Source organism: Pristiophorus japonicus, chromosome 5 (assembly GCF_044704955.1).
Source record: "Pristiophorus japonicus isolate sPriJap1 chromosome 5, sPriJap1.hap1, whole genome shotgun sequence".
NCBI classification, from domain to species: domain Eukaryota; kingdom Metazoa; phylum Chordata; class Chondrichthyes; family Pristiophoridae; genus Pristiophorus; species Pristiophorus japonicus.
The window spans coordinates 222,189,289-222,204,505 of NC_091981.1; the positions used below are offsets into that span (position 1 = coordinate 222,189,289).

The window sequence follows — 15,217 nt, forward strand, 5'->3', positions numbered from 1 at the left end:
TAAAAAATGTCTGGTTTTCGGAACATTTTCCGGATTCCGGACAACCCCGCCATGGATCGGCCCGGTGTCTGGATTCCGAAACATTCCTTATTTCGGACCTCCGGATTTCGGACACTCAATCTGTACTTACGCTTGTAATGACAAGACTTAACATAACTTTCTGTGGTGAGTTTAATGGGCAATTCATGGGCAAATACAAGTTCCCAAAATAAATGGGGTGGTTAGGGCCGAGATGCCGTTTTCACGAACCTAACGGCAGAGCGGTAAAACTTGGACAGCAATCTTTGGATATTCACATTTTCATCATGATCATAGACGGTCCCTCGAATGAGGATGACTTGCTTCCACACTAAAAGGGATGAGTTTGCAGATGTTTCAATGAAGGATCCGATATTCCAATCCTGAACTCCAGGGATGGAAGATGCCTGTGTAACCAAGCATCTGCTCCTTGCCTGAAGTTGCTGTACCATTGACCCATAAATAACGGCGAGCACCATTAGCCTTGCTGTTATATTCTGGCCCATTATGAGTATGTGGGGAAGCATTTTTTTTTAAGTTACAGCCTTCTGGCATTGCAGTTATTTTGGCAGAAATGCATAGGTTAACATACGATAATGTATTAACTTATTAAAGAGGAATGATGGATAGCATCAAGCTGTGCTGTATGTTGCTGTGCATTCATTCTGCTGGACAGGGTTAACTTGTGTAACAGTTTCAATAGACTGATTCAATTTACAGGAACAATAAACCGCTAAATCTAAAGACAGTGCCTATGAAAGAGGTAAAGTTTCATGATTTCATGGTTTCTGGTCATCAGTCAGGTTTTTCTCATGGCGTATCATTTTTCTGATTGTAGACTGCTGATCCATCAGCTGTCGGAGAGCATATCAGCTTACGGGATCCTTCCACGACCACACATCACATCACAAGACGAGAAGTGAGGTTGCCACAGCCTCTGAAACAATATCATATGAGAATACTGGTAAGGAAAGGACAATGCTGATTGTGAAAATGATTTTCCTTTATTGATGATTTTTGAAAATACTTTATTCCAATAACTATGGTGCACCCCCAACGACATATGGTAACTGAGTGTCAATGTTGCAATTGCTCACCTGTCTAATAAAGCTGTTTTTATAGTGTTTACTGCACTGTACTGTATACAAAAGATTACGGACAAAGTTTTTCACTTTGGCAGAATTGTGGCACATCTTCAGTGTGATGCAATTTTTGTCGATCCCAAAATCTGCCCCAGCCAATTTTCTAACTATTAGCATAGTTATGGTGGGCTCCCTAGACTCTGCCAGAGGGTCTGCAAGGGAGTTACACAGAGGGAGCTGCGGAGGATGGCCATGTCAGGCTTCAGAGGCCTTGTCTTGCTGGTGGCCAATGTGATACCAGAAGATACACTTTTCAAAAGGAAATATGAAAATTGGTCAGGCACCATTACTGGCACCTGATCCTCCTCTCCCGATGCTTCCTCTCTTCACTGCACCCAGACATTCTAATATTCCCAAGTGCAAGAACCGGAAATTCTGCCCCTGCATTTCCACTCTACTAATTTTTTTAATGTAGTAATAAATAGCTCTTAAGATATTTACTTAAGCTTCAGAACACAGCACAGTGCAGTAAACAATGTAAAATAAATTTAGTGAACTGCTGACACATAGAAACATAGAAACATAGAAACATAGAAAATAGGTGCAGGAGTAGGCCATTCGTCCCTTCTAGCCTGCACCGCCATTCAATGAGTTCATGGCTGAACATGCAACTTCAGTACCCCATTCCTGCTTTCTCACCATACCCCTTGATTCCCCTAGTAGTAAGGACTTCATCTAACTCCTTTTTGAATATATTTAGTGAATTGGCCTCAACAACTTTCTGTGGTAGAGAATTCCACAGGTTCACCACTCTCTGGGTGAAGAAATTCCTCCTCATCTCGGTCCTAAATGGCTTCCCCCTTATCCTTAGACTGTGTCCCCTGGTTCTGGACTTCCCCAACATTGGGAACATTCTTCCTGCATCTAACCTGTCTAACCCCATCAGAATTTTAAACGTTTCTATGAGGTCCCCTCTCATTCTTCTGAACTCCAGTGAATACAAGCCCAGTTGATCCAGTCTTTCTTGATAGGTCAGTCCCGCCATCCCGGGAATCAGTCTGGTGAACCTTCGCTGCACGCCCTCAATAGCAAGAATGTCCTTCCTCAGGTTAGGAGACCAAAACTGTACACAGTACTCCAGGTGTGGCCTCACCAAGGCCCTGTACAACTGTAGCAACACCTCCCTGCCCCTGTACTCAAATCCCCTCGCTATGAAGGCCAACATGCCATTTGCTTTCTTAACCGCCTGCTGTACCTGCATGCCAACCTTCAATGACTGATGTACCATGACACCCAGGTCTCTTTGCACCTCCCCTTTTCCTAATCTGTCACCATTCAGATAATAGTCTGTCTCTCTGTTTTTACCACCAAAGTGGATAACCTCACATTTATCCACATTATACTTCATCTGCCATGCATTTGCCCACTCACCTAACCTATCCAAGTCGCTCTGCAGCCTCATAGCATCCTCCTCGCAGCTCACACTGCCACCCAACTTAGTGTCATCCGCAAATTTGGAGATACTACATTTAATCCCCTCATCTAAATCATTAATGTACAGTGTAAACAGCTGGGGCCCCAGCACAGAACCTTGCGGTACCCCACTAGTCACTGCCTGCCATTCTGAAAAGTCCCCATTTTCTCCTACTCTTTGCTTCCTGTCTGACAACCAGTTCTCAATCCATGTCAGCACACTACCCCCAATCCCATGTGCTTTAACTTTGCACATTAATCTCTTGTGTGGGACCTTGTCGAAAGCCTTCTGAAAGTCCAAATATACCACATCAACTGGTTCTCCCTTGTCCACTCTACTGGAAATATCCTCAAAAAATTCCAGAAGATTTGTCAAGCATGATTTCCCTTTCACAAATCCATGCTGACTTGGACCTATCATATCATCTCTTTCCAAATGCACTGCTATGAAATCGTTAATAATTGATTCCATCATTTTACCCACTACCGATGTCAGGCTGACCGGTCTATAATTCCCTGTTATCTCTCTCCCTCCTTTTTTAAAAAGTGGGGTTACATTGGCTATCCTCCACTCCATAGGAACTGATCCAGAGTCAATGGAATGTTGGAAAATGACTGTCAATGCATCCACTATTTCCAAGGCCACCTCCTTAAGTACTCTTGGATGCAGTCCATCAGGCCCTGGGGATTTATCGGCCTTCAATCCCATCAATTTCCCCTACACAATTTCCCGACTAATAAGGATTTCCCTCAGTTCCTCCTCCTTACTAGACCCTCCGACCCCTTTTATATCCGGAAGGTTGTTTGTGTCCTCCTCAGTGAATACCGAACCAAAGTACTTGTTCAATTGGTCCGCCATTTCTTTGTTCCCCGTTATGACTTCCCCTGATTCTGACTGCAGGGGACCTACGTTTGTCTTTACTAACCTTTTTCTCTTTTCATATCTATAGAAACTTTTGCAATCCGTCTTAATGTTCCCTGCAAGCTTCTTCTCGTACTCCATTTTCCCTGCCCTAATCAAACCCTTTGTCCTCCTCTGCTGAGTTCTAAATTTCTCCCAGTCCCCGGGTTCGCTGCTATTTCTGGCCAATTTTTATGCCACTTCCTTGGCTTTAATACTATCCCTGATTTCCCTTGATAGCCACGGTTGAGCCACCTTCCCTTTTTTATTTTTACGCCAGACAGGAATGTACAATTGTTGTAGTTCATCCATGCGGTCTCTAAATGTCTGCCATTGCCCATCCACAGTCAACCCCTTAAGTATTATTCGCCAATCTATCCTAGCCAATTCACGCCTCATGCCTTCAAAGTTACCCTTCTTTAAGTTCTGGACCATGGTCTCTGAATTAACTTTTTCATTCTCCATCCTAATGCAGAATTCCACCATATTATGGTCACTCTTCCCCAAGGGGCCTCGCACAACGAGATTGCTAATTAATCCTCTCTCATTACACAACACCCAGTCTAAGATGGCCTCCCCCCTAGTTGGTTCCTCGACATATTGGTCTAAAAAACCATCCCTTATGCACTCCAGGAAATCCTCCTCCACCGTATTGCTTCCAGTTTGGTTAACCCAATCTATGTGCATATTAAAGTCACCCATTATAACTGCTGCACCTTTATTGCACGCACCCCTAATTTCATGTTTGATGCCCTCCCCAACATCACTACTACTGTTTGGAGGTCTGTACACAACTCCCACTAACGTTTTTTGCCCTTTGGTATTCTGTAGCTTTACCCATATAATTCCACATCATCCAAGCTAATGTCCTTCCGAACTATTGCCTTAATTTGCTCCTTAACCAGCAATGCTACCCCACCTCCTTTTCCTTTTATTCTATCTTTTCTGAATGTTGAATACCCCTGGATGTTGAGTTCCCAGCCCTGACCATCCTGGAGCCACGTCTCCGTAATCCCAATCACATCATATTTGTTAACATCTATTCGCACAGTTAATTCATCCACCTTATTGCGGATACTCCTTGCATTAAGACACAAAGCCTTCAGGCTTGTTTTTTTAACACCCTTTGTCCTTTTAGAATTTTGCTGTACATGACACATGACAAAACATTTTAAAATCCATACCACTTTAACATTCACAGATAAACTATTAAGCGTAATAACTTTTGGCAAGTAGTGTTTGAATAATATTTATTCTCCACTGTTTTTTAAAGTCTCTGCTTGTAAATATTTTCTTTTGGTCAGTTACAGTCATGGTTTTTGTGGAAACCCATCACCAAGTTTAAAAGGTTTCCAAACCAAACTAGTGATATATCCACAGAAGTGGAGTTTCTGTTTGCCCAATACAGGGAGGGCATTCTTTCCCAGAAGGGGCACACTACACGTAACTAAGTCTAGAAAGCTTTGGTGCATGTCAGCAGAGCCAAAACATAAGGGCCTAGAAATTGGATTGCACCGGTCTGCCGACAAGAAGTGGAGGCAGAGAACGATCCCTGTACCTGAACGGATAGGCCCGAGGCACATCCAGTATTGGGCCTCGAACCTCATTTACACAAGACCAGCAAGTTTCACAAACCTTCAGAAATCCAGGCAGCTCACCAGAGAAGAGGATTTCAATTTCAGGCATGGGAGGAGCACTCCAGCAGCTTCCAGCTCCATATTCAGGTAAGTATTTTTTTAATGTACTTTTCTAATGGTGGCCTTCAACAGTCTCTTTAAGGACCACTGGTTAGGCCACCTGTAGATCATGTTTTCCTGAACACAGCGGCCCAGCGAGGCTGGGTACATTTAGAGCAGCCCAATATTGCAAACGGGGTCTCAAACAAGCCGTAGGCAAAGGGCCTAATGCTTGTTTCAGATATAAGCCCTGACGCCTCGTTTTCTGCCTTTACTCATATAATGGGTGGTGCATTTATGGCGCGTAATGAGTACACCACCCCGCCAGCATTTTGGATGCGTAGGCACCCTTTTTGTGTCTGAAAAACTGGCATGGCATCATCTAATTTCTAGGCCAAGGATTTCTCGGTGTGCATAAGGGTACCATTAAGGTTTAAATAGCTAAGACCATGTGGCCAACCAGCACGTGCACTGATAAACTTCCTACTGCTTGTCTCGCTTCTTCAATGGGGGAATCACTCTGTACCCATTAGGTCGACCATTGACTTAAACTGTTATCTGGAGCTGATTGTAAAGAATCCTAATGCTCAATGACAAGTCTATCCCTCCAGGTTCCATTAGTGAGCCAGCATTGCTGGTCAATTATCAACAGTACCCTAGAGTACTACTGACTCCAATATCGAATTAGCAAGTCAGCTAGGCTGTCATCTTGGAGCCACATTAAGCCTACAGAACTTGACACATTTCAACGTACAAACCGGGGTCAAGGAGGGCTGCGTCATCGCGCCAACCCTCTTCTCAATCTTCCTCGCTGCAATGCTCCACCTCACATTCAACAAGCTGCCCGCTGGAGTGGAACTAAACTATAGAACCAGTGGGAACCTGTTCAACCTTTGTCGTCTCTAGGCCAGATCCAAGACCGTCCCATCCTCTGCCGTTGAATTACAGTACGTGGATGACGCATGTGTCTGCGCACATTCAGAGGCTGAACTCCAAGTCATCGTCAACATCTTCACCAAGGCTTACGAAAGCATGGGCCTTACGCTAAACATGCATAAGACAAAGGTCCTCCACCAACCTGACCCCGCCACACAGCACTGCCTCCCAGTCATCAAGATCCACGGCGTGGCCCTGGACAATATGGACCACTTTCCATATCTCGGGAGCCTATAATCAGCAAGGGCAGACATCAACGATGAGGTTCAACATCGCCTCCAGTGCGTCAGCACAGCCTTCGGCCGCCTGAGGAAGAGAGTGTTCGAAGATCAGACCCTCAAATCTGGCACCAAGCTTATGGTCTACAGGGCTGTAGTGATATCTGCCCTCCTGTGTGGCTCAGAGACGTGGACCATATACAGTAGACACCTCAAATCGCTGGAAAAATACCACCGGCAATGCCTCCGCAAGATCCTGCAAATCCCCTGGGAGGACAGACGCACCAACATCAGTGTTCTCGATCAGGCCAACATCCCCAGCATCGAAGCACTGACCACACTCGACCAACTCCGTTGAGGTGGGCCACATTGTCTGCAGGCCCGACACAAGACTCCCAAAGCAAGCGCTCTACTCGGAACTCCTATACGGCAAGTGAGCCCCAGGTGGGCAGAGGAAACGTTTCAGGGACACCCTCAAAGCCTCCTTGATAAAGTGCAACATCTCCACCGACACCTGGGAGTTCTGGCCAAAGACCGCCCTAAATGGATGAAGAGCATCCGGGAGTGTGCTGAGCACCTCCAGTCTGCAGAAAACAAGCGCAGGCAGCGGAAGAAGCATGCGGCAAACCAGTCCCACCTACCCTTTCCTTCAACCACTGTCTGCCCCACCTACGACAGAAACTGTAATTCCCATATTGGACTGTTCATTCACCTGAGAACTCACTTTTGGAGTGGAAGCAAGTCTTCCTCAACTTTGAGTGACTGCCTATGATGATGACAGAACTTGGCAAATTTCTGCTTTCATCGTCTGATAATTCTCACCATTATTTCTCTCAGGTTTTTAAAATCCACTTATATATTTTAAGTCATTTAGCTGACGGTTTCAATGTTGACGTTTACATACCTCCCCCTGATGGTTACTGCGTGTGTATGACCTTCATAGATAAGAAGGTTCCTTCAGCAAGGAGTAAAACAAAACAAATTTAAATTATTGACAAAAAACTAATTATAGGCTATACAGGTAGAATCCAAAATTGATTCTATGTTCTTTGTTATTTGTTACCTGAACTACTACAACAGGCATCTCCTATCTACAGAAATGGACTTATGTGTCCCATTTGTTGAGCCAAGTGTATGGCTGGAGTTTGCAGTTAACCATGTGACCTTTTTCCACTATGCAGAACTACAAGTTAATAGTTTGAAATTGGAAGGAAAAAGAGAGAATGGGAAATGTCTTGACAATATGGTAAACGATGTGTCCCACCCAATTTTCCGAAGGCAGTTTGGATGCAAATAATGAGGTTGTGCTGCTGAAATTGTGCAGTCTTATTTAAATATTGAAAAAAGAGCCCCTTCTTCAATTTTTAGGTCTTCAGGTGAGGCTTTGTGCTTTGACCATAAAAAAAGACATGCACACTGGAGTCCCTGGACCCTTTTTAAAAAAAACATTTCTGTGTGTTTTGCTGGCTGAAGGCACATTTTACTAATTGTAATGCTTTGGAAAACTGCTTGAGAGCATTAAGCTATTAATGGTAGCTGCTCTGCAAATCAGAAGAACATAAATTGGGAATGTGCCAGCTGGTGCACACTTCCCGTCCACCACTTCAAAAGGATTGGCTTCCACTGCAAGCATACTTATGTCGACGAGCATTTGGAGATTGTCAGGGGCTCTACTTATATTGCTGCTTCCGCCAGTGCTAATGCAGATCCTGTTATTATATGTTATCTTTTTTTGTGGAAGTGGCAACAGTAGACATTATTGATAAGTTTGAATTAAGTTTCCTGTGGTGTCATGGCATCCACAATACAAGTGTTTGTGACCATTTTTTAAAAAGAAAACCTTCATTATGACATTTTTACATAATTGTATCTGTATCAACACAGAGCTAACTCTAGTTTGCAATAACCTTACTCCATCAGACTGAAATATGTGAATGTAGTAAACATTGCAGCACTTCAAGTTTCCCAATACTTTGGGGTCTGTCCTGAAGTGCAGTAGTTCTTTCTCACCTCCTTCCATATCCTTTTGTTTTCTGAGGCATTATTGATATAATCCGCATCTGAATTTGGTTATCGGTCTGCACTCTGGTCCTGAAAAGGTTATTTTATTTCTCAGCCATCTCTTCAAGGAGTACAGTGAAACCTCAGTCAGAAAAGCAGGGTTTTTGAATAAAATAAGGGGTAAGACATTTAGGACCGAGATGAGGAGAAACTTCTTCACCCAGAGAGTGGAATTCTCTACCACAGAAAGTTGTTGAGGCCAATTCACTAAATATATTCAAAAAGGAGTTTGATGTAGTCCTTACTACTAGGGGGATCAAGGGGTATGGTGAGAAAGCAGGAATGGGGTACTGAAGTTGCATGTTCAGCCATGAACTCATTGAATGGCGGTGCAGGCTAGAAGGGCCGAATGGCCTACTCCTGCACCTATTTTCTATGTTTCTATGTTTCTAATATGACCAGCCATTGGCTGTGCATTCTGATTTCCCTGCTTCATTTATGGTAATCACAAACAAAACCGGTGAATTGATCATTTCTAAAGTAGACGAACATACCTGTATTGTTGGATTTAAAATTGTTAACAAGCCTTTTTTGTGAAATAATTTCTGTGAATAAACTAGAAATATTCAAATGCATTGTTGGCTATTTTAACATTGGCCAGCCTTGGATTTCTCTATCTCTAATGATTGAATGCAAAACATTAGTTGCCAGCCTTTCCTGATGTGACCTTGCCTTATTTTTGTCTGACCTTGCCTTTTTGTAATTTGTTTTTAGGGGATAGTAAACAAGACAAAGTGTAATCAGCTTGATGGATGTTCAATGAATAATTTAGTTCTTTCTGGAAATGAGCTTCCTTGATAACCTTTCAAGTGCCAAATGTCCTTTGTACATTGCAGAACATACACACGATATTTGTAATATAATTTCCTTAAATGATCTTTAAAATATTAATGTTGACTATTATAAATAAGTGAAGAACATAACAGCCCTTTATAAAGCTGCACTCTAAGTAAATGAAGTGCTGCAATTATTCGATCGACTTTAAAAGGTTAACGACTGTGAAGACTGAGGTTAGCTTTTATTTGCTGTAGTTTCTAGACGCTTCGTGCATGTATTATAATATATATTTGACTCTTAACCTCGGCAATGTCTCTTAAAAATGTAAATTAATCCCACAGTAACCACCGGCAAAACCTGTGACAATGATGTTCTTCTGCTAGGTCAGAAGCATTAATATATGTAAATTAACAGAATTAATTAACATTAACATAACTTAATTCAGAAGTGTGGTCAATAAAGATATCAAATTATTTTGAATCTCAATATGATGCAACAATAAGAATAAACTGCACAACTCCATTAGAACTTGTAGGTTATTTAAAAAATAAAATGTGTTTTTTGAGAGGAGTTAGGTATGGTCACTATACCTCCAGCATCCCCCCGCCCTCCATCTTGGTGCTAACAATGGACGAGCTATCATTGCTTATGTCATATGAAGTCAGGAATCCAATGAGAAAAAAAGAATCTAAAAACAGAAAGAAAATGTTCTAATTACTAATCAGTCACATAGCTCATGGTGCAAAAGCAGCATTCCTTTAATGCTAAAGAATAGGACATGCTGCAGCAGCAGGTGCGTCAAAATAGGGTGAAGTTATTTGGGGCTAAAGACACTCTTCAGCAAATGCTCATGTACCTTCTGAATAGAAGGAGGTTACTAAGTGCAGTTACGTAGGCACCTCACAAAAGCCTGCAAATGAGGACGAAACCAGCTGGTTTCAGGAGCAAGGGGAAGGTAAAGCCTGCCTATACATTTGCACACATTTTCTATGGGACTCATCAACCCAACTCAAATCTAGATTGATAACTGCTCCACTCTCTGGGAAATATTGAAACATTTTTGCACACACATTTTTTTCATGCCTAAGCTGCATGGAACATTTTTATTAAAGGTGAGGAACAGCCAACAGATGTTGACGCATCTGGTCAATGATACTCCTCTGGTATCAGTGGGTTTCTCAGTATGGTCAACCGCTATGGATAACCCTGTCCTGCCAAGACCCAGTGTTACATTTCTTTGAAATATGCCTGCTTCCGAGCTAACGGCCACTGATTTCTATATCAGTAAGTAAGCGTTAGCATTGTTGTTGCCAATTTAAGTTTATCTAGGGGTTAAGTCATGGTAGGACAGTTCGGACATGTGTTATTCTCCTCCTGTACTATGTGGCAAGTCAGGGACGCTTCTGGTGTCCCTGACAACTACGTGTGTGGAAAGTGTATCCGGCTGTAGCTCCTGACGGCACTGGAGCTGCGGGTGGATTCACTCTAGAGCATGCGCGATGCCGAGAATGACGTGAATAGCACGTTTAGTGAGTTGGTCTTACTGCAGATAAAGGGTACACAGCCAGATAGAGAATGAATGACCAACAGGAAGAGCAGTGGAAAGAAGGTAGTGCAGGAGTCCCCTGCGGTCATCCCCCTGCAAAACAGATACACCGCTTTGGGTACTGTTGAGGGGGTGACTCACCAAGGGAGGGCAGCAGCAGCCAAGTTCACGGCACCGTGGGTGGCTCTGGTTGACAGGAGGGCAGGAAAAAGAGTGGGAGAGCTATAGTGATAGGGGATTCAATTGTAAGGGGAATAGATAGACGTTTCTGCGGCCACAACCGAGACTCCAGGATGGTATGTTGCCTCCCTAGTGCAAGGGTCAAGGATGTCTCGGAGCGGGTGCAGGGCATTCTGAAAAGGGAGGGTGAACAGTCAGTTGACGTTGTGCATATAGGTACCAACGATATAGGTAAAAAAAAAGATGAGGTCCTACAAGACTAATTTAGGGAGCTAGGAGCTAAATTAAAATGTAGGACCTCAAAAGTAGTAATCTCAGGATTGTTACCAGTGTCATGTGCTAGTCAGAGTAGGAATCGCAGGATAGTTCAGATGAATACGTGGCTTGAGGAGTGGTGCAGCAGGGAGGGATTCAAATTCCAAGGACATTGGAACCGGTTCTGGGGGAGGTGGGACCAGGACAAACCGGACGGTCCGCACCTGGGCACGACCAGAACCAATGTCCTAGGGGGAGTGTTTGCTAGAGCTGTTGGGGAGGAGTTAAACTAATACGGCAGGGGGATGGGAACCTATGCAGGGAGACAGAGGGAAGTAGAATGGGGGCAGAAGCAAAAGATAGAAAGAAGAAAAGTAAAAGTGGAGGGCAGAGAAGCCTAAGACAAAAAGCAAAAAGGGGCACATTACAGCAAAATTCTAAAGTGGCAAAGTGTGTTAGAAAGACAAGGCTGAAGGCTCTGTGCCTCAATGCGAGGAGTATTCGGAATAAGGTGAATTAACTGCGCAGATAGCAGTTAACAGGTATGATGTAATTGGCATCACGGAGACATGGCTTCAGGGTGACCAAGGCTAGGAACTCAACATCCAGGGATATTCAACATTTAGGAAAGATAGACAGAAAGGAAAAGGAGGCAGGGTGGCATTGCTGGTTAAAGAGGAAATTAATGCAATAGTAAGAAAGGACATGAGCTTGGATGATGTGGAATCGGTATGGGTGGAGCTGCAGAATACTAAGGGGCAGAAAACGCTAGTGGGAGTTGTGTACAGACCACCAAACAGTAGTAGTAAAGTTGGGGACACCATCAAACAAGAAATAAGGGATACATGCAATAAAAGTACAGCAGTTATCATGGGTGACTTTAATCTACATATTGATTGGGCTAACCAAACTGGTAGCAATGCGGTGGAGGAGGATTTCCTGGAGTGTATTAGGGATGGTTTTCTAGACCAATATGTTGAGGAACCAACTAGGGAACTGGCCATCCTAGACTGGATGATGTGTAATGAGAAAGGACTAATTAGCAATCTTGTTGTGCGAGACCCCTTGGGGAAGAGTGACCATAACATGGTAGAATTCTTTATTAGGATGAAGAGTGACACAGTTAATTCAGAAACTAGGGTCCTGAACTTAAGGAAAAGTAACTTCGATGGTTTGAGGCGTGAATTCGCTAGAGTTGACTGGCAAATAATACTTAAAGAGTTGACGGTGGATAGGCAATGGCAAACAATTAAAGATCACATGGATGAACTTCAACAATTGTACATCTCTGTCTGGAGTAAAAATAAAACTGGGAAGGTGGCTCAACCATGGCTAACGAGGGAAATTAAGGATAGTGTTAAATCCAAGGAAGAGGCATATAAATTGGCCTGAAAAAGCATCAAACCTGAGGACTGGGAGAAATTTAGAATTCAGCAGAGGACAGAGGGCTTAATTTGGAGGGGGAGAATAGAGTACGAGAAGAAGCTTGCCAGGAACATAAAAACTGACTGCAAAAGCTTCTATAGATATGTGAAGAGAAAAAGATTAGTGAAGACAAACTTAGGTCCCTTGCAGTCAGATCCAGGTGAATTTATAATGAGGAACAAAGAAACGGCAGACCAGTTGAACAAATTCTTTGGTTCTGTCTTCATGAAGGAAGATACAAATAACGTTCCAGAAGTACTAGGTGACCGAGGGTCTAGTGAGAAGGAGGAACTGAAGGATAATCCTTATTAGGCGGGAAATTGTGTTCGGGAAATTGATGGGATTGAAGGCCGATAAATCCCTGGGGCCTGATAATCTGCATCCCAGAGTATTTAAGGAAGTGCCCCTAGAAATAGTGGATGCATTGGTGATCATTTTCCAACAGTTTATCACCTCTGGATCAGTTCCTATGGACTGGAGGGTAGCTAATGTAACATCACTTTTTAAAAAGGGAGGGAGAGAGAAAGCTGGTAATTATGACCTGACATCAGTGGTGAGGAAAATGTTGGAATCAATTATTAAGGATGAAATAGCAGCATATTTGGAAAACAGTGACAGGATCGGTCCAAGTCAGCATGGATTTATGAAGGGGAAATCATGCTTGACAAATCTTCTGGAATTTTTTGAGGATGTAACTAGTAGAGTGAACAAGGGAGAACCAGTGGATGTGGTATATTTAGACTTTCAAAAGGCTTTTGACTGGGTCCCACACAAGAGATTGGTGTGCAAAATTAAAGCACATGGTATTGTGGGTAATATACTGCCGTGGATAGAGAACTGATTGGAAGACAGGAAGCAGAGAGTCGGGATAAATGGGTCCTTTTCAGAATGACAGGCAATGACTAGTGGAGTGCCACAGGGCTCAGTGCTGGGACCCCAGCTCTTTACAATATACATCAATGATTTGGTTGAAGGAATTGAGTGTAATATCTCCAAGTTTGCAGATGACACTAAACTGGGTGGTGATGTGAGCTGTGAGGGGCACGCTGAGAGGCTGCAGGGTGACTTAGACAGGTTAGGTGAGTGGGCAAATGCATGGCAGATGCAGTATAATGTGGATAAACATGAGGTTATCTACTTTGGGGGCAAAAACGCGAAGACAGAATATTATCTGAATGGTGGCAGATTAGGAAAAGGGGAGGTGCAACGAGACCTGGGTGTCATGGTTCATCAGTCATTGAAAGTTGGCCTACAGATGCAGCAGGCGATAAAGAGGGCAAATGGTATGTTGGCCTTCGTAGCTAGGGGATTTGAGTATCGGAGCAGGGAGGTCTTACTGCAGTTGTACAGGGTCTTGGTGAGGCCTCACCTGGAATATTGTGTTCAATTTTGGTCTCCGAATCTGAAGAAGGACATTCTTGCTATTGAGGGAGTGCAGCGAAGGTTCACCAGACTGATTCCTGGGATGGCCGGACTGACATATGAGGAGAGACTGGATCAACTGGGCCTTTATACATTGGAGTTTAGAAGGATCAGAGGGGATCTCATAGAAACATACAAGATTCTGACGGGACGGGACAGGTTAGATGCGGGTAGATTGTTCCCGATGTTGGGGAAGTCCAGAACCGGGGACACAGTCTTAGGATAAGGGGTAGGTCATTCAGGACTGAGATGAGGAGAAACTTCTTCACTCAGAGAGTTGTTAACCTGTGGAATTCTCTGCCGCAGAGAGTTGTTGATGCCAGTTCATTGGATATATTCAAGAGAGAGTTAGATATGGCCCTTACGGCTAAAGGGATCAAGGGGTATGGAGAGAAAGCAGGAAAGGATTACTGAGGGAATGATGAGCCATGATCTTCTCGAATGGTGGTGTCAGCTCGAAGGGCCAAATGGCCTACTCCTGCACCTATTTTCTCTGTTTCTATGATATTTCTGTAATCACATGCTATTTTAACAGTAAATCAGTGTAATACCTTTCCATTCAAAAAGCCATGGGTTGCTGAGAATAGCCTTGATGCCCACACGGCCTCATGTGACACATTGCAATCCAGAAAACCCTGTCACCAAGTGAAAGCTGCACACCCTGACCAGCTGATGCCTCTTTTCTGCAGGATACAAGGCCCTTTCAAGCATACTGTTTGTCACTTGCTTGATATATATGTGGGCACTCCAGATTGCCTGCTCATAGATATTTACAGCACAGAAGGAGGCAATTTGGCTCACCGTGCCTGTGCTGGCTCTTTGTAAGAGCAGTCATGCTTAGTCCCACTTCCCCGCTTTTTGTCTGGAACCCTATAAGTTCCTTATCCTTAAGTACCTGTCCAATTCCCTTTTAAAATTATTGATGGTATCAGCTTCCACCACCTTTTCAGGTAGTGTTCCATATCCCGACAACTCTTTGAGTGAAAAAGATTCTCCCCAACTCCCCTCTAGATCTTTTGCCAATGATTTTAAATCTATAACATCTGGTCACCTCTTAACCTTCTCTGTTCCAAGGAGAACAGTAATAACTTTTCCAACCTCTCCTCATAACTGAAGTCGCTTATCCCTGGTAGCATCCTAGTAAACCCCTTTGTATCTTTTCTAAGCCTTTCCATCTTTCCTGAAGTGTGGTGCCCAGAACTGTCCACAATACTCCAGTTGAGCCCTGACCAGTGATTTATAAAGTT

General features: G+C 43.5%; 1 protein-coding gene across 1 annotated transcript in view; it reads left to right on the plus strand.

The window, feature by feature from the left end:
* Positions 1-15,217, plus strand: part of itga8 (integrin, alpha 8) — a 352,157-nt gene that overhangs the window by 278,917 nt on the left and 58,023 nt on the right. The window contains exon 26 of the mRNA XM_070881330.1: positions 857-982. Within this exon, the coding sequence (XP_070737431.1) occupies positions 857-982 (126 nt within the window). The remainder of the gene's footprint in view (positions 1-856; positions 983-15,217) is intronic.